The 22,610-nt window shown below is 42.4% G+C and overlaps 1 protein-coding gene across 5 annotated transcripts in view; it reads left to right on the top strand.

The window, feature by feature from the left end:
* Positions 1-1,885: 1,885 nt before the first annotated feature.
* Positions 1,886-22,610, top strand: part of carmil3 (capping protein regulator and myosin 1 linker 3) — an 88,425-nt gene continuing 67,700 nt past the window's right edge. For 3 of the 5 annotated variants that reach the window (XM_020113186.2, XM_069511606.1, XM_020113194.2), the window contains exons 1-5: positions 1,886-2,147; positions 7,254-7,348; positions 18,123-18,173; positions 19,923-19,982; positions 20,070-20,191. In XM_020113186.2, the coding sequence (XP_019968745.2) occupies positions 2,090-2,147; positions 7,254-7,348; positions 18,123-18,173; positions 19,923-19,982; positions 20,070-20,191 (386 nt within the window). In that variant the 5' untranslated portion in view covers positions 1,886-2,089. The remainder of the gene's footprint in view (positions 2,148-7,253; positions 7,349-18,122; positions 18,174-19,922; positions 19,983-20,069; positions 20,192-22,610) is intronic. The other 2 variants (XM_020113200.2, XM_020113207.2) reach the window with 1 other exon arrangement.

A 22,610-nucleotide genomic window follows, 5' to 3' on the forward strand; every position in this document is an offset into this window, starting at 1 on the left:
CACATTTATCAGCAGCACCGAATCAACTTTCTGCTGCGACATAAGAAAACCATTACTTTTGTGTGAAGATCTATAGTTTAAACACTGTTCCAGTAAATACTCACTTTTTCTCTGTCTGAAGAAGCAGACGTAGGAGAACACAATGCATGTGAGTATAAAAACCTTTCCAATGATCCAAACCTGAATATAATCATGATCAATCAGGCGAGAAATATTCACCTTTCTGTCCGTCTGACAGAAGGATCTATGGCCCTAGTGTCCAGACTGTAGTAGTCCTGAAGGAAATTTAAAAGAGAGGTTATCTGACCTCCAGTCAGTGATTAGACCCACTGCTTCATAAGTAGGAGCTTTTGTCTTTTTAAGGAAAGCTGTTCCAGCAGCTGCTGATATGTTGGATGTAATTTAAAATCTTGATATAACTTCTAACCTATGCTTTTCACTGGTCTAATTCATTTTTATGGTTTTATAGTAGCCCATAGGTTGCTTTAAGTTGTGTCTTTAAGTGTTTTTAAGTTGCTTTTATGATTTCAAAAAGGGATTTATTATTTTGTGATAGCATTTAAGTTTCTTTTATTTCCAGCTTATTGGTTTACAGTGATATTTCTTATATATTTTTTTTATCTGAACCTCATTGTCAATGCTGTTTATTTTCACTAGGACACTCTTGAAGGGGAATTCTTAATATCATTACATAAAGATTATAAAAATCATCCTCGCAGAGTTCACCATTACCTATATAGGTTAAAGTTAAGAGATAGAGGACCATGTAAGGTAAAATTAAAAAATTTGGAATCCAATCCATAATTAATTTGTTTCATAATTATTTTTTTAATATTAATAGTGTTTTGGGAGTCCATTTTCATTCCAAAATGCTCTTCTTGTTTCACATGTCTACACGTCTGGCTACAGGAACCAAAAAGCCTCTGGCAGCGTCTGAAATCATAATCAAATAGGCAGAGGAGAAGTAAATGAATGAATTAATAATAAAGAGAATTACAGCCTCTGCATGTTTTTGACACAGAGCTGTGTCTTTCTCTGAGAATATCTTTAGAGTCAAAGCACTGCAGAGGACACTCAGCTGATGTGAGCTCTTCACTTGCCTCAGTAATGGATAACTAGTATATAAAAGTCTTGTTAAGCTAAACAGATATTATGCTGTAGTTAGTGTTAAGTGTGCATTGACTTTATTTACATTACTGTAGCGCTGTTGTTAAATACAAGGAGTTACCTATATGGATTCAAACATAAACATTCAAAAGATTCTGCAATTAAATAATATTTCAAAATATTGAATTTAATTTTTGTAGCCCAATTAGGCTAATAGTATGAGTTCAAAATGTGCTTGTTGATTACATATTATTCAGTCTGTAGTTGATAAAATGAATTGAAAAAAAAAATCTGCATATATTGTGATTATTGATGTGTTTTTGAACTCGAGCAAAAATAAATCCCTCACATCGTCTGCTGTTTTCTGTTTCACACAATCATTTATCCAAGCAACACGATTCAACGTCTATTGCATCTTGACTCTGCGTGTGTAAAACGAAACATCTGACAGTGTCACTTTGACACTGTGATTGACATTTTTCACTGTTTTACTTGACATTTTCCAGCTCCAGATTGAAATGTAAATCACGTCTGAAAATAATCACATTATATAAACCATGTCACAATGTGTTTCCATGCTGGACCAGGCCAACAATCAAAAATCCTGCAGGGCCCCCTTCTGGGTCATGAGCCCCACCCCTCATTCTTTTTCAATGTCAGCCCCTGTCATGTGCTCAACCAGGCACTGACAGAAAAGGAGGTTCAATGAACACTGTCCCTAACTCTTCCTACAAACTCTCCCCCCTCTCTCCCTCCCTCCCTCCCTCTCTCTCTCTCATGTGGTTCAGTGAAGTACTCAGAGAGAGAGACTCTCCTCGGCTCTTGTCAGTGCGCACCACACGCAGCTCTGTGCCGGCTGTTGCTGCGGTTGGAGCACCTGCATGCACGGAGGACGGTACAGAGACAAGTAAAAGGTCTGAAGGGACATTAGTGAGCTGAGGACATCGGACGGAAGGGGCTGGACCGGCGGGAGGAGCGCACCATGGCCGCAAAGGAGAGCACAGCGGCGAGCTTCGCCAGCGTCGGCCGGGAAATGACAGGTGAGCCCGGACTGGAGGTGACTTTTCCCGGGGGGGGGGAGTGTGTGTCTGGATCTTTGTGTGTAGTTTCCTGACGGGACAGGAGGAGACAGGTCTGCGTAAAGACGCGCTCGGTTAGTTTGTCTCCACTGCTCTTTAAACTGTGCGGTTAGAAACACGCAGGGAACGTGTCCACAGGCTGAAACGGGTCTGGGGCGAGGATCATGGTGTCCAATTAAAGACACGGCGATGCGCCGTGAAGTGTGTGGAGCACATGTGTCCTGCAGTGATGTCCCAGGTCTCTGTGTTTTCTGTTTCTGGAGAGTTAACACATGTGCAGCTCTGGTGCGCGTGCACCAGCAGTTTTCATCTCTTTCTGCTCCTCGTGCGTGTGTGTGCGTGGGAGTTATCATGCGACTGGGAGCGCTTTGCGTGCAGCGAGGCAGCATGCGTTCATCTGAGTCTCTCTGTGCTCTCTCACACACACACACACACACACACACACACACACACACACACACACACACACACACACACACACACACACACTGACCTCAGAGGACGTTACATTGATTTCCTTCAGGCTTACTTAGTTTTAACTTGCCTCCTAACCCTTAACTTAACCTGAATTTAAACCTAACCTATAGTTGCCTAACCTTCACCTAATCCTTAACCTAAACCTGACCTTTACCAATACTGGAAACATGTCTTCACCTTAAAGATGTTTGTCCCCACGTAAAAGACAAGTGAGAAGGGGTAAACAGATTTAGGTCCGGACAACATGAGCAATGCCTGGAACACACACACACACACACACACACACACACTGACACACACACACACTGACACCAACATGTTTGGATGTTAAGGTGTTTAAGAGGTTGTGTCTCTCACGGCTAATTACCCAGACGTGGCGAGTTAAATCCCGCTGTTTACCAGCTCAACCTGGTCAAGCCCCTTCTGTCTGGCCTGGTGATAAGAGCCAGGCAGCATAAGGCCATTAACACACCTGCCCTGTGGAGGATAAAGTGGGGGAGGTGGTGTTCTATGGGGGTGGTTTGGGGGGGATTGAGTGCACAGATCCATCTCAGTGTCAAGAGGTCGTGGGGATATGAGAGGGAACTGAGGATGAGCAGAAAGAAAAGGGACTCATCCATCCATGGTGCTTCCACTTCCCTCCGCCCACACCTCCTGCCTCTCTCACACCCCCTTGGGAGCAGATGCCGAGGTCACACCAGCGGCCCTATTGGGGGGGCCTCAGTGTGTTAAAAGGTTTAAGCGATTGGATCTTGCGCAGCTTAACGTCAGTAACTCTCGTGTCTTCGGCTGATCCCTCCTTGGATCTGCCGGTGTGATCGCCCACCAACCCCCACCGCCCCAGCACTACCTTACTACCATCCCTGCCTCGGCCATCCCTGAATCTTGTGCTGCTCGCTCAAGTGGGAGAGCCAACTTCAAGGTTGTTGCTGGAGGATGTGGAAAGTGAGAATCATGAGTGTGCAGCAGTGTGAGAGTTTGGCGACTGACACAGAGGAGCGTCGTGACACAGTATGACGCACTGTATCTCCATCTGCCGGGCTCCACAAGTGCATATTTAGTATGGGTGGCCCCGCTCGAAACTGTGGACTGTGAAATATCGCACACAGCTCGCAGGCATATGTGTGTTTGCAGTCAGGGAGATATAGGTTGATGACGTGTCTGTGAAAAGCAGGTTGTATTGTTATGGAGGAGATGTAAATGGCGGAGGCCTCTGGTGCGGTTCAGTGAGCTTCAACAGGGTCGCCTGGCATGATGGAGCAGAGGCCCCTAAAGACTGCCTCTCTAGATCTTGTGTTTTGCCCCTTTGAGATGAGCTCGGCTGTTTTTTCCCCCCTTCTTCTCTGATGCTAAAAATAGCCCAGTTATGAGTCCTCTTCAGTTAGAGGTTGTGTGCGTGTATGTGCGTCTGCCTGTCCTGGTCTTTGTGTCTTTGTAGCTGTCTCTGTGAATGTTCCCCCCTGTGTGGCTGATGTAAGGAGTAATTCACCGGTCTCTCTCCTAAGATGCTGTCAGCACCATCATCAGCACCAGCACGGAGATATTACATCGGTGTGGGCACAGTTTCCGATTTACGGCCTCATTCAAATAGAACAGATCTGGAATCTCAAACAAAAGCTTCCAACAAAAGCTCCAAGATACCAGAGTCACTAATGCCTTTCTGTCAGGGCAGGTTGAAAAAGTGTCACCTGCTGGTGTCCTAAATCTTCAAGGTCTTACACCCTGTCCACACTAATGCAGACATTTTGCTAAACAGACTTTCCCCTCTGTTTTGGCCTCTCATCCACAGCTAACTGCTTCAAATCACTAAAGTGCAGATTTACACGTCAAACAAAATGTTTTGGAAACAGTGACATCACAACTTACTTCACGTATTACACTCTGTGTGATGAGGATGTGCCAGAAACATCAACAACAATGGCGGCTATGTTCTAGTTTCTCGACGCTAGGTTCGCACTGCTAGGTCTAATTACAAGTTAACACCTAAATTAAGCAATACTGCATTACTGACATTCACAAACCTCATCTCGCCCAATATTACGAAGCTCACTATGCATTCTCACAATGTTCTCTGGTAATTGATGGACCATTGTTTACAGACTTTATCGCCACCTACTGGCACGGTTGTCTGAGCATTAGTTTTGTAGATGTTATTGTGTTCTCGTCTGGATGGAAATTATTTGTAAAATGAATGTTGTGCTCACAGACATTTTTTTAAATTGAGTAAAAAATATCCACTGTAGAGTTAACCTGGCCTAAATGCTCTGTGATGTTGAGCTAACTTTACTATTCAATGTCATAAGAATAAGAATAAGAAGTGCTAGTCATGGTAGTAGCACAGTGTACATGTGGGTGACAAATATAAAGAAACCACCACAGTCCTCCATGACTGCTTCATCTCCTGGGTATCGATTGTTTTAAGTCTCTGTTGTTCTACCGTTGGGATGAACTCTGCTCTTGGTCGACAAAACAATCTAAACTCAAGGTCCACTTTCTCCCTGTTGACCAGGTCTGTGACTAACAATTGTTTTCCTATCCTGTTGACAGCACTTAAGCACTTACTTTGAGGTCTCCCATTGCACTGAAGATCAGTATTGTCCCTCAGTTGGATAAAAACCTTAATCACTAAACACATAAAAAACAACAACAATAAAATGTGTTCCTCCTTAATAAAATGTCAGAAAATAGCAGAAAAAACTCATAATGCCATGGAGACAATGGTCTCTTGAAGTTGTTTGTTTCAACTCTCAATAATCCAATCATTTAGTTTAAGCCAATAAAATAAGCGATCGATGATGTTCGGGCATCTTTGCTTAAAAAGTACCCAAAATATAGTTGGAGAGGTGATGTATGGTGTGTTGTCACATGATCTTCGCCGGCAGCTGAACTCTTTGTCTTGTAATTGCAGATATTTAGACAGTATCTTTTTTAAATATGCTTTTATGTTGGATGTTGATTGAGTCTTTAATCACTTCCAGTTATGACCTTCTTCAAGTTTTTAATTATTATTGTTATAATATTACTTATTGTGAGTTATTGTGACTTCTTGATCTTTAATCAGTTGATTCTGTTGAAAGCTCCATAAGGAATAATTCATTAGATCTTGATTTCATCTGCCACTGTTGTCAAGGTTAAGAATAAACTGTCAAGGTGACCTCTTGTTGCTTTGATGATGTTGATAGAGATTGCTGATTAATATGCTGCTCTCATACATTTCCATGCTTAACTGTACAAAATATCTAGGTTATCTTTGTTTTTGTGTCTGCTGCCACAGCAGCTGATCCTTGGTCTTTGTTGCCTTACTACCTCGGTTATGTTTTCATTGCTGTTTGTTTGTACGTCTGTCTTTTATTAGGATCATGAAAAAACTCCCAAAAACATTTCACTGAAACTTGGTGGAAGGTTCTGGTATAGGCCAAGGAAGAACCCATCAACCTTTGGAGCAGATTCAATTATGTCCAGGATTTTTTTCACACTCGGTAGATTTTTCAAAATGTCAATGAATGTGTGAAGAAATAATGCAGAGAGACTGATGAACTGATATCAATGAGAGTGTTCACTGTGGTGCAGCTTTAAGGGAACTTGGTGGAGGTATGTGCTCTAGTAAATGCCGTTCTACTTTATAAATGATTCCAGTAACTTTTACATAGTGTGGATTTAGTTTGGTAAAGAGATTTCAGGTCTGGGAGAAATTGGGGCATTGGGAAGCTTCTCTGCGTCAGAACAGAGATTTATTTGAGGGCAGCGTAGTGTGGTGATTAGCACTGTTGCCTCACAGCAAGAAGGTTTGAAACCCAAGTTCAGCAGGGGGCCTTTCTTTGTTCATGTTCTCCTCATGTCTGCATGGGTTCTCTCTGTGTTTTCTGGCTTCAGCCCACAGTCCAAAGACAAACAGTTTTGGGTTAGGGTGAAATGAAAACTCCCTAGGTGAGAATGTTTGTCTCTCTACGTTGGCCCTGTCCAGGGTGTACCCTGCCTCTCGCCCAATGTCAGCTGGCTCCAGCTCCGCCCAGGACCCTCAGAGGATAACCGGTATATAGATGAAGGTTGTATATTTCTGAGTGAAAATAAGTATCACAAGAAAGATGTTTGAATTTGGTGAATCCCTCATTTTCATATTTATCCCACATTTTCATGTCTAGTATCAAGGATGCTGGATGAGTCTTGCAGCAGATGCTTTAGTCAGGGAATGAGCCTGATGCACATTAAAAACTGTGTTAGCTGCAATCACATTCAGTGTTCCCACTTTTACTGTTGCACTGAGTCACCTCTTGTGTCTTATTAGCTAATATTTGCGAGCAGTTTCATTTCACAGTTGTGATTAAATAGCTCCAATGCTGTATTCAGTGAGTTGTATACAGGGAAAAAATGTTTGTATCAGTAGATAAAATTGCTCCACCCCTTATGTTTCTCTTTTCATTTACTCTGCTTTCTCCTTTCATTAGCCCACCAGCTATATATTCAAATATATGGATGCCCACCTTTTAAAAGCTTTTTACTATGCTTCTGAGTGCATCTCAGGGCAACAACATTCTATTATGTGTTTACATAATATAATGAGCTCTTCTTTTTTTCTGCCCCTCTCTCCAGAGAGCATCAGGAAGGTGCTGGACAAGCAGGCCGCTAAGTTCGTCCGAGCCATCAAGCAGGACACCAGGAGCGGCAAATCAGAGGACAGGATTCTGGTGAGAGATGCCAAACAACACCCTCACTCTACACCTATCCCCCAACCCCCACCCCCCAATCAGTCCGCCGCCACCAGGTCAACCTGAAAGAGATATTCTGGTAGTTAAGATGGAGCGCCTTAATGCGCGAGATGTGTTGAATATGGAACAGTGCGGCGCTGGCTCGTTAACGGACAAAATGTAAATCAATGGAAGTTAATTGCAACAGATTGGAAGAGGCACGAGAAGTCACAGATTACACATCCTGAGACGCACAGCAGATGCATTGAAAATCAGGTTTAAGACAGATGCTGCCTAAGCAGAGTGAAGTGGACGCCATGCCATGGCCTACTGAGTCCATCCTCAGAGTTTATTAGATGTGGCAGGATGGCCTTAATGCCACAGGCAAGACGGTGCGTGTGTGTGTGTTACCCTGACATACAGAGCCATGCTTTATTTATTTATTTCTCAGCATGTGTGTGCGTGCGTGTGTGTGTGTGCGCGCATGCCAGAGGGTGTGTGGGCAGCCTGCGATGTTTTCAAGGAGCATGTGCAAGCCAACGCCACCGCTGTTATTGAGAAATCGTCAATTAGTCAACCACATTGGTGACTGATCAGATAGTCGTGCACGCAGTTGCTGTCCGCCGGAGCCAGCTCATTTCCTCCTCTGAAGACACACACCAAAAAAAAAGGACAAGATGATAAGCGGATCAAAACTATTAATCTACACTTCTCTGCAGTTCTGCTATTCTTTCCCCCATCTCCTCTCTTCTTCCATCTATCTCCATCATTACCGCACCTCCCCTCTATTTTTGTCATCCCCTCTCTTTGTGTCCTCCCTTCCTCCCCTCCTTATCTGTCCATCTCAATTATTCTCCTCCCCGTCACCACCCTCCTCCACCTCCTCCCCCACACCCACCAGCCAGCCGCCTCTCACTTTTCCTCCGTCTCTTCCCTTTTGTGCCCTTCCCTCCATCTTTACTCAAACCTGTAAAAGGGTATTGAGCTCCTCTTTCCATCAGAAGCAATTCAATTAGGTCTCTGCCTTATGAGTTTTTTTTTTTTACTATCCAAATGGGCCTTGGCTGCTGCTGCTTCCACAGCTCCAAATTCTTTCAAAGGAAGGGAGGCAAGAGGGGAGGCAAGAGGGAGAGAGAGAGTGAGAGTGAGGAAGAGAGAGGAAGAGAGAGAGAGAGGGAGAGAGATGGATGCAGGCATTCATTCTTGCACGTTGTCAAGGTCTCCCCCTCTAAAAGGCAATCTTTTCATTGTAATGGATAAATTTGCTTGGATGTATGAAGGGTGAACAGACGAGAGTTTGTAAATAGACCGTTTGTTTCAGTCTCTCTGGGCATTGTGCACAAAATCACGTGCTTGAAAATGTCGTACATGGCAGTTAGAGGAAGTGGAGTGTTTTGAGCATTGCTTTCGAAGCTGAAGTTTAATACAGAAAATCATTTTTCCAAGCCTGAAGGCGAGGCAAGGCCTTCTCTTACCTTTATTCTCCCTTTCATGTGGATCTCCCTCTTCACGGCTGGAGTAGATTTAGCAGGTCAAATCAGTGCAGGATTATAGCTTTCATTTCTTTTCCACTGCTTTAAGTTTGCTGAAAGAAGAGTTTTTAGAAATGCTTTGTATCAAGTTTATATTTACTGCTCAGGGGCATATCCAGGGGTGGGGCCAGGGTCTCAGCTAAAGCTTGAATAACCTCTGTCTCATCAGTAGACTTTTTTTTTTCTTTTTCAAACTCGTCACTTTCTAAGAATAACTATGACAATTTGGAAATAATTTGTCTTTTGTAAGCTTTCTTGAAGTACACAATATTCACGTGCTGAAATGAGGAATAACTTTCAAATTATATTCAATGATGTGTGGCTTTGCTCAAAGCTGTAGATCTAACTGTGAACAAGGAATGATTTAAATGTGCACCATAGTGAATAAGGTTTTATGTATGGATGTTTGACAAGTTATTGGCCCCTGGTTTGGATAAATGCACCACCGTTATTGCTTCATCTATGAAAGTCTTTGTTCTACATCTTGCGCTTTCTTTGTTTCCTCCTTTTTTTCCCCTGGAGACACTGCTGTCTGTGTGTGTTGAATGTACCAGCCATCATGCTGCAACACACAAACACACACGAGCACACACACATGCTGGGTTGTCTCCCTCCACGACCCATCTCAGACAGACCCAGGGAGGGCTCAGCATGACATCCGAATGACACCCAGGGCAATGCGCTGGAGAGCATCGACGTGCACATTTCTCTCATGGGTGTGCATAAACACACACACGCACACACAGTTTGACATGTCCAGGGGGCATCTACTCAGAAACACATGGTTCGCGCATCAAAACTTGCCCACATACACACATTTCCGGCCGTTATTAGATCAGCCCATCTGAAGATTAGAGCCAAGTCAGGAAACAAATCTTCAAAGACGGAGACGGGGTGATGCTGTTGGTGGGGAGGCAGAGGAGGAGAGGGCATCACACTAGAGGAAAGGGAATAGACAGGGTGGGGGGCTGTGATGTGGTGTGATGCCCTAGTTAACGATTAGGCTCTTCCGCCACTTATTTATCTTGATCGGCCGCTCCGTTTTCTCCTTTGTTGACTTCCCTCGCCTTCTATCTAATAATGGGGCCTATTACTGGCTGAGATTTGCCGCTGTGTGACAGTCCCGAGCACACTTGGGCGCTCGCTTATTCCCACTTAGTTTCTGCAGAGGTCCTGCTCGTGAGAACTCCAGTGGGACCGAGGTTTGAGGTCATGTTTAGGGCCATTACTTTTAAAGATGTGGCTGCGGTCGTGAGCGGATATGTGCTGCTTTTGGGGGGTTACAGCACGGATGGTATTTAGGAGGTTGGTGGAAGTTATATATAATGATGATTTAAGGTCAGGAGAAACTTTTAAAGTTGCTTTGTTCCACAGAAAATAATCAATGCATAAAACTCATACTCACTTTATATTAATATTCTCTTCTTTCTCATTGTTATGACACTGCTGCTGCTTCTATCTACTCTGTACAGTCTTTTGTTTTCTTCTCAGAGAATTTACCTTAATATTTAAATATAGAACTTAATACAAATAAAATTGATAGATTTGAAATTCTATTTCATACAGAGCATTTACGGTCTGAATGCATATCCTGTAGTATTCGACTTGTTTGTGGTCACCATTGTATTGAATCATCAATATCTTTCTTTGAGATTCATTTCTTTAAAATTCAACATTTAATTCCCCTTCACTGAGGTTTCTTAGTTTGTTCATTTCATTTTCCTGCGGCCGTTATTTTTCCATGTCTACCTTTTGTCTTCAAGCTTCTATATTTCTTTTCTGCATTGTTTTTTAACCTCATGAATTATCATTTTCAATCTTCTCTCTGTGCCTCTGCGTCTTGTTTCAGTCTTTGTGTTGTTAAATTGTGTTCGCTCCTCAGTGCTCTGTCTAGTGTAAACTACATCACTGACTAGTGGTTAAGTGATTTGTCCCGACACGGAGGTGACTCACTGCTGGTAAATGGATTTGCACAGTTGTATAATATGTTCAGTGGATGGGGAGGGAGTTTTCCAATCTGTCTCTGCAAACAGAGTGTTAAGGACCAGCTGAGATGCTCTCATGAAGATATGTTTCTGGTTGCATTATGGGAAATGTAGGAGGTTTGGGGGCTCATCTGATGTGGTTTGGTCTGGAACTTCAGACTTTTCAGTTTGGGTTTGATCCACACTAACTGGTGTAAAAGGGGCCTCAGACCATGGTCTGGACTAACAGACCGAAAATGGGGTTTCAGTTTCAGTCTGGATCAAACTGAAATAATTTCATAGTTTCATTTGTTTAAGTGTTTTCACACTGCAGATACTTCATATTTTCGAACAGCTTGCAAGAAGTTGAGACTGCATTAAACAATAGAGGAAGAAAAAAAGCGGATAGTAGAATTGCTTGTAGCCTTTGATAATGTTTAAAGAGAAGCTTGTTCATTTTGCTGGTAGTAAAACCATTAAGTGGCATCATGATTAACAAAGTGATTCATTCATTCTCTCCATTCAAACAAAGACTACAAATGCAATAGTCTAAATTGACAACACACCGACGTCAGACACATGTCCGTCTGCAAACCAGTCAATGTTAAGGATAGTTACATGCAGCCCCCAGATGATCACGACAGGACAGAGAATAAAAATGCCCAAAAAGTCGTGTTCTTTTTTTAGATTTTTCTTTTTCGGCCTGTGTGCAGTAATAAATAACTGTAGAACCCTTGGTGTCTCTCTACACTAGAGGAGTGGCCCCCGAACTGGGGGCTCAGGACCCAATTACAGGTCACACACAAGAATAGTGGTGAGATGATTAAAGATTCAATATTCTAGACTTTTTCTCGAATACTTGCTTTAGTTTTGTGATTTACTGGATTCATGTTCCTTAGACTCGGTGGAAAACATGGATTATCCTGGTGAAGTAAAGTAAATTGAATTGAAATTGGACTGTTCCGCTATAGCGCAGGTGCAACCCTATATTCTGAAAGAGCTGGACACAAGACAGGAGAATAAAAACTTCAAGAATAATAATAATAAAATACCTTTTTAAAAAAATAATTCAAATATATCAAGTCAGTGACATTGGATATTGGAGATTGAGCCTAGAATTGGTTTCTTGTCTTCTCATTTATTATTTTTTAAACACACACAGCTAATTTTTGAGAAAAAAGACTGTTTGGCTGACCTTCTTCCTGCATTTAATTTGTTGCTCCCACACCAGACCCATCTGAGCAATGAATGAACATTGAGTAATGTGATTTGTAGTGATGTATTTTGTAAGTTTGATTTGTCTTTGGGTGAAAAGAAACCAAACCAATTTTAAAAAATCAACAGTTTCAACTGCATAATTACACACTATTCAGACTATAGACTTTCTATAAAGATGGGCAGGACATCTCCACTTCCTCATGTGCAGCCATCTTGCAATTTTGACGTCATTTGGAGCCAAATGGAGCTGTGGTATCGAGGTCCCACCAGTACTCGTGCTTGACCAATCGTGAGTTGGTCACAGTTGGCAGTCATGTTGTTTCACCCCATTTTCATAGAATCAAATATTAATCCAAACTTAAAATGAACACTTGAACATACATCAGTGTGAGGAGAACTACCTAAAAGGACAGAATGTATTTTGAGTTTTGTTTGTTTGGCTTCACTGTCTGTGAGCGGTCACGTTGGAGCTTTTTAATATACAGTCTGTGATACAGCCACTTTATTTAAAGTTGGTTTCATTGGTTTGGAAACAGATTCAGTTGACACCAAGGTCAAATTCAACCCTTTGCTATTCTTACAGTATTAATCTTAATCAATTTGTAACCATTGAATTAATACATTTTGTAATTTACTTGCTCACTGTATTATCATTCTCTCATCTTCTTATTCAATTAACGATTGGCTCAGATACCTTTTTGACAGTGCAGAGCTGACTGAACCTCTTTAATGCGTTGGTGCAGAGAGCAGAGCAGCTGCCAAGCAACACATCTTTAGCAGAGCAGACAGACAGGAAGATTTCCAAAGGCTCTATGACTTCATCATCATCATCATCATCATCATCATCACTGCTCAACGAATCCAGACAGAAGTTATTAGTGGAGGAAGAATTGTGTTGACTCCCAGGCCAAGGACCCAGTCTATATCCAAGCCTGGGATCTTTGCTCCGCCAAGGAGGATGTTTCTTGAATCGTTTGTTTGTTAATCTGTACGCAACTGTTGAAAAGATTTCCATGTAACTTGGTGAAAGGATGTGAAAGGTCAAAGAAGAGGCTAAAAAAAAATATATATATTAAGTTGCAAGACTCAAAAAATTGACTAGGAAATAATTCATGGCTCTTGATTAAAAAGTGTGTGAAATCAAGTACTAGACGACCAAAGCTGAATCCAGCTTTTTGTAACCACTTGTCCTTCCAGCTAGAAAAAAATCATGTATTGCAGCGAACAAAGTCAAAAAGCAAGAGACACTCGCTGGATTACATCATCAAACTAAACATTTTAAGTGGTGAAACGGGGCATTGCTTCCGGCTGAGATGACACTTTTGTTGCAGAGAGACTCAGACTGTGCATCGGACTGTGAAAGAAATCACAGTACAAAGCAGCAAAGCAGAGACAACACCATGCTAGCGGCAGAATCTTGTATTCTCTCAGTCTCCCAACAACACTTAAATTTTTTTTTCTTGTGTGTAATATGCTTGCATAATGGAGAACATTACCACTGCATCATCCACAGTTTTCCATACATGGCTTTTCCCCTCCGAGAAACTCGCCGTGGAGTCATTTTCTCTGCAAGTATCCAGGATTTACCATTTGATGGCACGTGGCGAGAGCTCCGCGCTGTAATTAGGACTCTGCTTTCTTTTGATTATCATAACACATGTTGGTAGCCTATGGTGGAGAGACTATGAATTGTGACAGCTGACCTTCTCTTTCCTCCCACAAGATGCAGAGAAAGTGTGAATGAGTGTTTTCAAAGGCCACTCAGTGTCCCTGCGTCTGTTTTATCTTTTCATCCTTTTCATTTCCTTCCTTGTTGCCTCTGTCTCTCTCTCCCTCTCGCCCCATCCACTTGGCCTCTCCCACCCCCGCTGTTCGTCTCTGTCTCATCCCACATTCTCACATGTGCTCACATTTTATATTTCCCCCTCACCATTTTTTTCATCTCAGCCAATTCACCCACTCCCCTCCACTCTTCCTCTACATCTCCACACTCATCTCTTACTCCCATCTACAGCACAACCCCATGACCCCTTCCCATTATCTCTCTTTCCCCTTCCTTTTCTTTCTCTTTATTAGCGGTCCTTTTGGTTTCGGAGTGCTTACTTGCCTTCTCTTTGATTTAGGTCCATTGGACTGGTTGGATTTTATGAGAGAATCTGGAACAAGATTGTTTTTTTAGTTGTTTTTTTTAGCTTTGCATTTCTTTCCTCTCATCCAATCCTATCTCGCTGTGACTCTCTTTCGGCCACTCTAAAGTCCACTTATAAAGCACAACCTGGGGCATCTGTGCTTTCAAACCCCCTGTCACTTCCACACACACACACACACACACACACACACAGACACACAGACACACAGACAGACACACACACAGACACACTCACACACACAGACATGCACATACGCTGACAGATTGACTGATGGCAGGGTTGTGTTCTTATGATGCTGAGTATACTTGGTTCAGTGATGGTGGCTGACTGTGTGTGTGTGTTTGTGTGTGTGCGTGTGTGTGTGAGAGGAAGGACAGGCAAGTGTAGTCCAAAGCCAGCTTAGCAAGCTATTGTGTATCATTATATGTGCATGAGAGTCACAATGTGTGTGTGTGCTGCACTAAGATGCCCGACATGTGCAAATGTTGTATTGGAATGTTTCTGATTTTGCTGTATGTGTGTGTGTATATGTTTTTAAATGCCCTTGTGGGTGAGCCAAAAATACCATGGGCTGCCAAATCTGGCTCTGATCCTCAGCTTGTACCCTCTGAGGCAATGCTACACACACACACACACACACACACACACACACACACACACACACACACACACACACACACACACACACACACATAGGAGACCCAGAGACACACTTTGATTTGCACCATCTCGTTTGAAGTGCAAGACCCACAGCCTGACAGCTTATGATTAATATAAGCCCCCGCCCTCTGCCCTCTGGACTGCATATGCATGCAAACACACACATCTAGAGAGAGATACATTTGTTGTTTTAGTGCTCGCAGTATACACGCACACACTCTCTCTGCATGACACACGCTCCCACCCTGCCCTCACAGTCTGCTTCAGGGCCTGGCTGGCTGGCTGGCTCTTTGAACTTGTGCTTCTGACACTGCACCATCACAACAAGGGCACCTCTGTTACCCCTCCCCCCCCCCCGCCATCCCATCATCTTCCCCTCTCAGTCCCTCTCTTCCTCTAGTCCCTCCTCTTCGCTTTTTGAGATCGTCACCTGCCGTGTCCTTGGCTGACCAGGTCAGGAAGGTTGACCATCTCATCCCGGGGGACTTCCTGGGTGGAAAACAATTTGCTCATGTGGCTCTGAGGGTCTTCCATTGATCCGTGGAGAAATTGGGTTGCCAGAAGTCCACATTAGGGTAAAAAATTCTGGTTCTGGCTCATGAGGCTTGACTTCAGCTCTGATTTATCCAATTTATCCTTGAGTCTTGATGCTTCAGTAGGAAACTATTTCTTGTTTCCTCAGAAAACCAATAGATGTGTTATCCGTTTCATTTATTTGCACAGCTTGAGCCAGGACTGCTTTATACATTCTTAGAGGGACAATAAACAATACTGTGAAAACTGTCCACCCAGTCGGTTCTACTTATTAACTGTACATAAAGATGGACAATGTGTCTCCACTTCCTCCCACTATCTAGAAATGAACCTAAAATATCCCAGATTAGATAATCCATGATTATTGCCACATTGGGGACATTTGGACACACATTGGTGTGTTAAAAATAAATATTTGATAGGTACTTGACTTTTGAGTTTCCCTGTCCCATCCAAATAACGGAGGACGCATGTTTTATGACCTATACTGCAGCGATCACGAGGGGGCGATTGAGACACCATGGCTTCACTTTTGGCTGCTGTCACGTCGTCCATCTTTATATACAGTCTATGGTTCAATGAAACATATTGTTCCAGAAAATAATAGTACCATGATAAAATAATTGGTACCAAAGAATAATATATACTATTTTATATTTAAAAATGTTATTCTAACTGTATTAAATTGTGTTTTCAATAACTATATAAATAATACATATCGGTGAAAGATATGCTGAAAGCAGTCTAGTGGACCATCAGTGTGTGTATAATAAGCAGAGTGTATGCACTCGCCTCTAGCTGCATATCACTATGATGATCAAATCCCCTTAAAATTACAGTGGAATACTGTGCAATTGACTTCACTCCAGGTACTTTCTGCTGCCTCAACGTAGCATTGTGCCAACAATCCGCCTCACAACACCTTATTTTAAATAAAGTGCATTTAGTGAATAAACAATGTGGCGGCCGAATGCGAAAATGACATCTGCGTCTGTCTGAAGATTTGGCACCTTCGGGTTTAAAGCAGGAGGCTGCGTCGTGTCGCATTGGCTCAAACTTGATCTGTTACACTGCACATGCTGAAAAATATCCACTATATTTTCCCTCTACCTCTGCACGTACCCCGTCCCGAGTGGGCACAGTATAACTGTATGGAGTATTGATTGTCTCTCTAATGATGCCTCGGTGCTCTGTAAATGATATATCAAGAGAGGAGAAACTCTACGCAAGAGGCCTTGTTCAGCATCAGAGGATGAAATCGGCAGCCGTCAGAGAGCCTGCATTATTGATGCCTGTGTTTACATGACGAGACCTTCTGTCAGGTTGCAAGGCTTTTGAAGGGAGAATATGATTCTGTCTTATTTTCTCACTGTGTACATCCCTCACATGCATCCCCCCTCCCTGTGTGCCTCGTCACCCCCCTCCCCCACTCTTTTCTGGATTTTTACCAGAGTTTTCAAACTTTGGAGTTGTGATTGGACTAACAAGCTTCTCAGAAACCCCCTTTTTTTCTTGGCGTGGGTATCGTTCTGTTTGCTCCTTTCCAGTCTCTTGTTTTCTGTGCTCTCCCTCTCCTGTCTCCTCTCTGTGGGAGTCTATTATGGATATCTGTGTAATTAAGAAACAGGGTTGATCTGTGAGGCCAATTCTGCTGGGAAGTTGGTGAAGTACTGTATAGAGGAGGGGAACGTGAAGACTTTATTTAATCTAGTGTCTCTGTCCTTCTCATGCCTCGTCTATCTCTCCCTCTTCTTCATTCTTTGTATGTTTCATTTGCTTTCTTCCTCTCACCGCCACTCAGCAGGGTGCCATTAGCCATTCAGCGCAGAGAGGCCTTGAGGAATTGAAAGCGACAGAGCAGAAAAAGAATAGAAAAACTGAAACTGGGAAAGGGAGACAGGGGAGTCTGGAGATGGGATGGGGAGGGAGCGGGGGTGAGGTGTTCAGGCAGGAGGGAAGCAGACAGGGCGCTGTGGCACACAGGGAGATGGAGGGATTAGGGATTAAGGAAGAGTATGGGGGAAAATGAACAGATTTCCATGGAGATGAAGAGAGAAATCAGAGGAATGACAGGGTGCAAGGGAGGGAATTATGGACACGTCAGGAGTGGAATCTGAAAGCCAGCTGAAAAAGAGCAGAGGGAAAGTGTGGGCATGATGTGGAGTAGGAGCTGGGGAGGGATGGATATGCACAGTGCATGCATGGGTTATGCTAATTATGGATTTCTGAATTATGAATGAGATTAATTACATAGGCAGATGTGAATATATTCAAATTTTTTCTTCTCTTAATTTACCCAAGACACTTTTAAATGGTAATGTCTTTCTTTTGGCAAAAGCAAACCTCTCTTTTTTACTGTTCCCATCCTCTTTGTCCTCTTTATCCTCCTTATCTGTGCATTAGTTTTCCTCGCAGACGCATTGAGGCATCTGTTGCATAAGTGCCACTTTGTTCCATCAACACAACTTAGCCCGATAAATCTGACCGTCACGTGACTCCAAATCTCGCCATAATATTTCTTTTCACACACACGTACGCTATCATCATTAGCTTGCTAATGTCTAGAGTGCTTAGAATGACTTACGAGCCGTTCAGATGAGACTCGTACATGATTTGCTCTCTTTATGGGGTGTTTATGCCGTGCTATTTTTTGCTGCGATTTGCATTTTGCATTTCCTGCTCTGTGACAGAAAATGAATGTGTTCTCTCCCCTCAGGTCCTGGCAACATGGAGACTGTATCTCTTCGCTGTCAAAGTGCCCACCAAGGTAAATTTTCTCCCCAGACTCTCAGAGGAATTTTCTGGCTTTCACTCGTCAGCTTTGATCTCGTTGTTAATTCACAGGAGACGTGACAAACAAGCAGCAGAGTTTTGGAGCAGAAGATAATGATGATGATGACTGTGCTGATGATGTTTTAGAATGATAGACATCTTGATAATGATTACAATGAAGACAATCATTTGGCAGGTGGCATAAAACCGACTGTTTCAGGCTAAACTTTGTAGATTATCTTTCTTTGATGAGAGTTTGATGAGAGGATCCTGACCTTGGCTTTTATACTTTTTTTTTTAGATAAATCAAACACACAAGTTATGATTTGTAAATTATTGGGCTTTGCAGTTGCTAGTCGGCTTATTTTGGGACAAAGACAGGTTAGCCTGTGGTTAATGTCTCTGGAAAGTTGAGCTAACTGGCTGCATGCTGCAACTGTGGCATCACTCTCCTCATGTAACTCTCTGGAAATAAATGCACATTTTCTCTTGAAACTTATTTCTGCAACGGAAATTCTGCTTTTAACTTAGATCCTTTTACCATTATCTATACCCATCGGTGGATATCAGGGCTAAGACTGCATCTTCTGTTTACTTACACTGTTTACAGTCTGTCTAGTTTCAATCATACTTTTTGTAGGTGTATTGGGTTTGGACAACATTTTGACTAATCTCCATTAACAGCTATCTGCACATAAATGCAGATCAATTAAAAAGCACTTAGCCGATACAGTCGGTCAATGTGTTCCACATCTCCCCACGGACTGTTTACCTGCAGATAACCAAAGGCTGCTCAAACATAATTGGTCAAAGCAGAAACCAGAAGGCTTCTGTCCCCAGAAATTTGCCCCCCATCTACAGTTTCTGATTCTGCATATTCACATGCATGTTGATAGAAATTTTTGAAAGTCATGATGAAATTGTACACACCAGAGTAATTCCTGAGTCACAACAAGAAAGTCCAGCAGGAAAAGAAACATCAGCGATCAGTGATTTCGGAAACAAGTTCATAACTGCTCAGTTATCTTTGTTTTAGAGTGGCACATTTATCTTGGAATGTCTGGCAGACTGACTGTCTGTGTGGAAATGATTTTCTGTGCCGGTATGTTGGTCCACGTCAGCCATAAAAAAGAGGTCTGTCAATCTCCAGGGACAGCATTAAGTTGTTGCACATCCTCATTTTTACCATTTCCATCAATATTTTTGTTCTTTACCTTTGTGAGTAACCTATTGCACAAAGTTTTGAAAAATATATCAGAGTTTTGTCAGAATCAAAAATATTGTATTAATCCACAGGGGGTTGCTTCAGCCAAGAATATAAATATATACAGCCCAAGAAAATAACAATACATTGAAATATAAAACAAATTAAAGATACAGTACAACATAATAAATAAAAGCTGTAGAGTTGGTCTGTACCATGTGATGGAAATATACAATTAAGAGTTGAGGTAATAACTTTACAATCAGACCTTTTTCTCATAAATGATGCTAACCTCATGGTTCACTGAAAAGCTCCATGGTTGTCTGAAAGCTTTTGTTTCTTGCCCCATCTGACTTCTTATAAAAACGTTGCTGCAGATCTAAGCAATTACCTTGTTGAGTACACTTTTAGTCTTGATCAATATAAACAGAAAACAAGACCCAAATTGTAATGAGGTGTAATCATCATTATAAAGATGTTGTGAAACAGGCAGTGTGTTGTTGTGGCCCACAGTGGAGTTTTTCTGCTTTCTGTTTTCAGGTTGAGGTCACCTTCAACTTCTTGGAAATCCGAGCGATGAACACCTACCCAGAACACCAGGTGAGAACACTTGTGTTTTTGCTTATTTGCCCTTGTCCACAGAGTAACGTGTTATTACAGTACAATGAATGTCCCCCCACGCTGCAGGTTGTCATCGATACAGACAAGACCACCTACTCACTGAGGCTGCAGACCCAGGATCAGCTGGATCACATGGTCAGCCACATCAACTTCGCCCTCTCTCGAGTCTTCAACAACTCTATTTACGCGTAAGCATCATCGAGCATCCTCGCCTTGAGCAAACACGTTTTTTCTGGTTTCTTCACTCCTAAATTTTGGCTGAAGTCATCAGCCAGCAGATGAAACGGTGTTTGTGTGTGTGTGAGTGAGATAGCCGGGATTGGAGCAGCCATGTCTGAGGACAAAGAAAGCAGGAGAGTATGGGATATATTTGAAGGGTAGATGATGTGGTGGTTTAGGTGTTTAGTTTCAGCATAGATTGAAAATGAGCCCCCACCTTTATATAGAGGGTGCTAGGTCCAAGATGATTTGAAACACTGGGTGACCTTATAAGTCAAGTTCAACCCTTACATGTAGTTTTTATACATTTTGTAATAAATGTGATAATAAAACCAGCATTATTGTATTTCATCATAGTACAGTCATATAATTTAGTTTACATCTCTAAAAACCCATGTTTGCTAGTGTGCAGAATGTCTTAAACAACTCTCCACAGTGCCTTGACAAGTAGGCAGCTTCACCTTCAGGCAGCGTTTCTTGTGTTCTTGTATTGCTGTAGTTTTCATCCAACCCATTTCTATGTCACAGGCGACTTTAACACCCAGCAATCACTGGGATTAAATCAGCCGGCTGACACTGAGTAGACCGTTACCTGGAGGCATTGTGTTCTGCTCTTTTTTGTTTTCTAAAGACGTTTGTGTAGCGCAGCGAGTGAGTAGCAGTAACACACTGACAGAGCTGTAGACACAGGCCTGCAGTCACAAAGACATTTGTACACAGTTGAAGCCTGGATACAGTTAAGTTCCAGTCCCGGATTTTTTTTGTGCAACGGCCCTGCAGATGTATGGGTGAGCGAGCAAGCAAGCAAGTCATAGAGTGTATTCCCTCATCTACAATTTCTAAGAGCAATGGGATTGACTCTGCTCCGGCTATTGACCTGCACAAGGCTATCTCTGCACTCTATCATCTTTCAGAATGGCTCTTTTCCATTAGAGCCACTGCCTGTGATTGCTTCCATGGAGAACATTTAAAGAGAAGAAAGGGGAGAAGAGAAGGAGGGAAGTAGTGTTGTGGTGTTTGATTTGTACAGCCTTGTAACAGATTGGTGCCGCTGTATTGAGGTACATAATGCAGATGGCATCACGATAACGTGCACTCACACTTCAGAGGAGGACGATGATTGTGGAGATGAGGTGGGGATTAAGGTCACGGATGTGGTTAGGTGTTGTGTGTGTGATTCGTTGACAAATGGGATTAAGGACGGTGAGTGTTGAATGCGACAGTATAACGGTGTAATCCCATCAAAAAGCCAAAGCAGGTACAGCACAACATTATGTACAAACACAGTATTTACTTTGTGATGTCAGAATTTATTCTTCTCTGCTTACTGGATGCTTTTGTTTCAGTGTGTGTCTTCGTCTGTAATTGTTGCAGCAAACGACAGTGGCTTTAAACTGCATTCCAGGGATTCTTGACTGTTTATTAAGGGATATGAAATACACACTCAGAAAAGCTACTCTATAACTTAAACCTAAAATAATTGAGATATTTACAAGGTAAACAAAGTATATACTGGGTAAAAGTATTGCGCATATATAATATTGAAATTGCACAATTGGAAAATGATCATTTTGTTTGTATAGAGTTAGGGTTAAGTGTAAGGGTAGGCTCTAAATGGTTAAGGGCTATGTTTAAGGGTCTTGGGTGAGGATAGGGCTAAGGGTCTGGGGTTAGGAGTTTAGGCTAGGGCATAGGTTGAGGGTAAGAAGTTAAGGGTTAGGGTATTGTCTTGGGTAAGGGTTTGGGTTAAAGTTAGTTAAATATCTGTGTGAGATATAAAGGGGTTTTGTGGTCTAATGAGACCTGAGATACACCTCCTTCAGAGACAGTGATTCAGTTTCTCACTGAAGAAGCTGCCCAGTGCTGTGATTGTGTCCTGCAGGGGTTGGGACTGGTTCTCCATAGCTAAAGCTCTCATTCCCTCACTCCCACCACCGTCACTGGGTCAGGGGGTATCTCAGGACTGAGCTGACCTTCTGAATCGGCTGTCCAGGTTCTTTCTTTCAGCAGTCGAGATGCTCAGCAGACCAGTCAAAAGTGGATGGCTTATTCCACCACAGAGTCATATAGGGTCTAACCGTAATCCTGCACTCCTCAGTGGATACAGTCTGCTCAAGCCCTTAATGTATAGGGCAGTGACATGATTGCTAATTAGCACTGTGCCTATGCAAGATAAAGTTATGATTTTGACAACACTGTGCAGAAGCATTTTATTTTATTTGTAAAAATATTTGTTAACTTTAACTCTGAATCTTTGTAAGTGAAATACTTTTTTGCAGCTTTTTATAACACAGTTGTCTGAGACTGAATTTTTATTTATAACAATACCTCGCAGGGTAAGTGCTGGCAGGCAGTGGAGGGTTTTATTCATTTCCTCACTCACACCTG

Source organism: Paralichthys olivaceus, chromosome 16 (assembly GCF_024713975.1).
Source record: "Paralichthys olivaceus isolate ysfri-2021 chromosome 16, ASM2471397v2, whole genome shotgun sequence".
In the NCBI taxonomy this organism is placed as follows: domain Eukaryota; kingdom Metazoa; phylum Chordata; class Actinopteri; order Pleuronectiformes; family Paralichthyidae; genus Paralichthys; species Paralichthys olivaceus.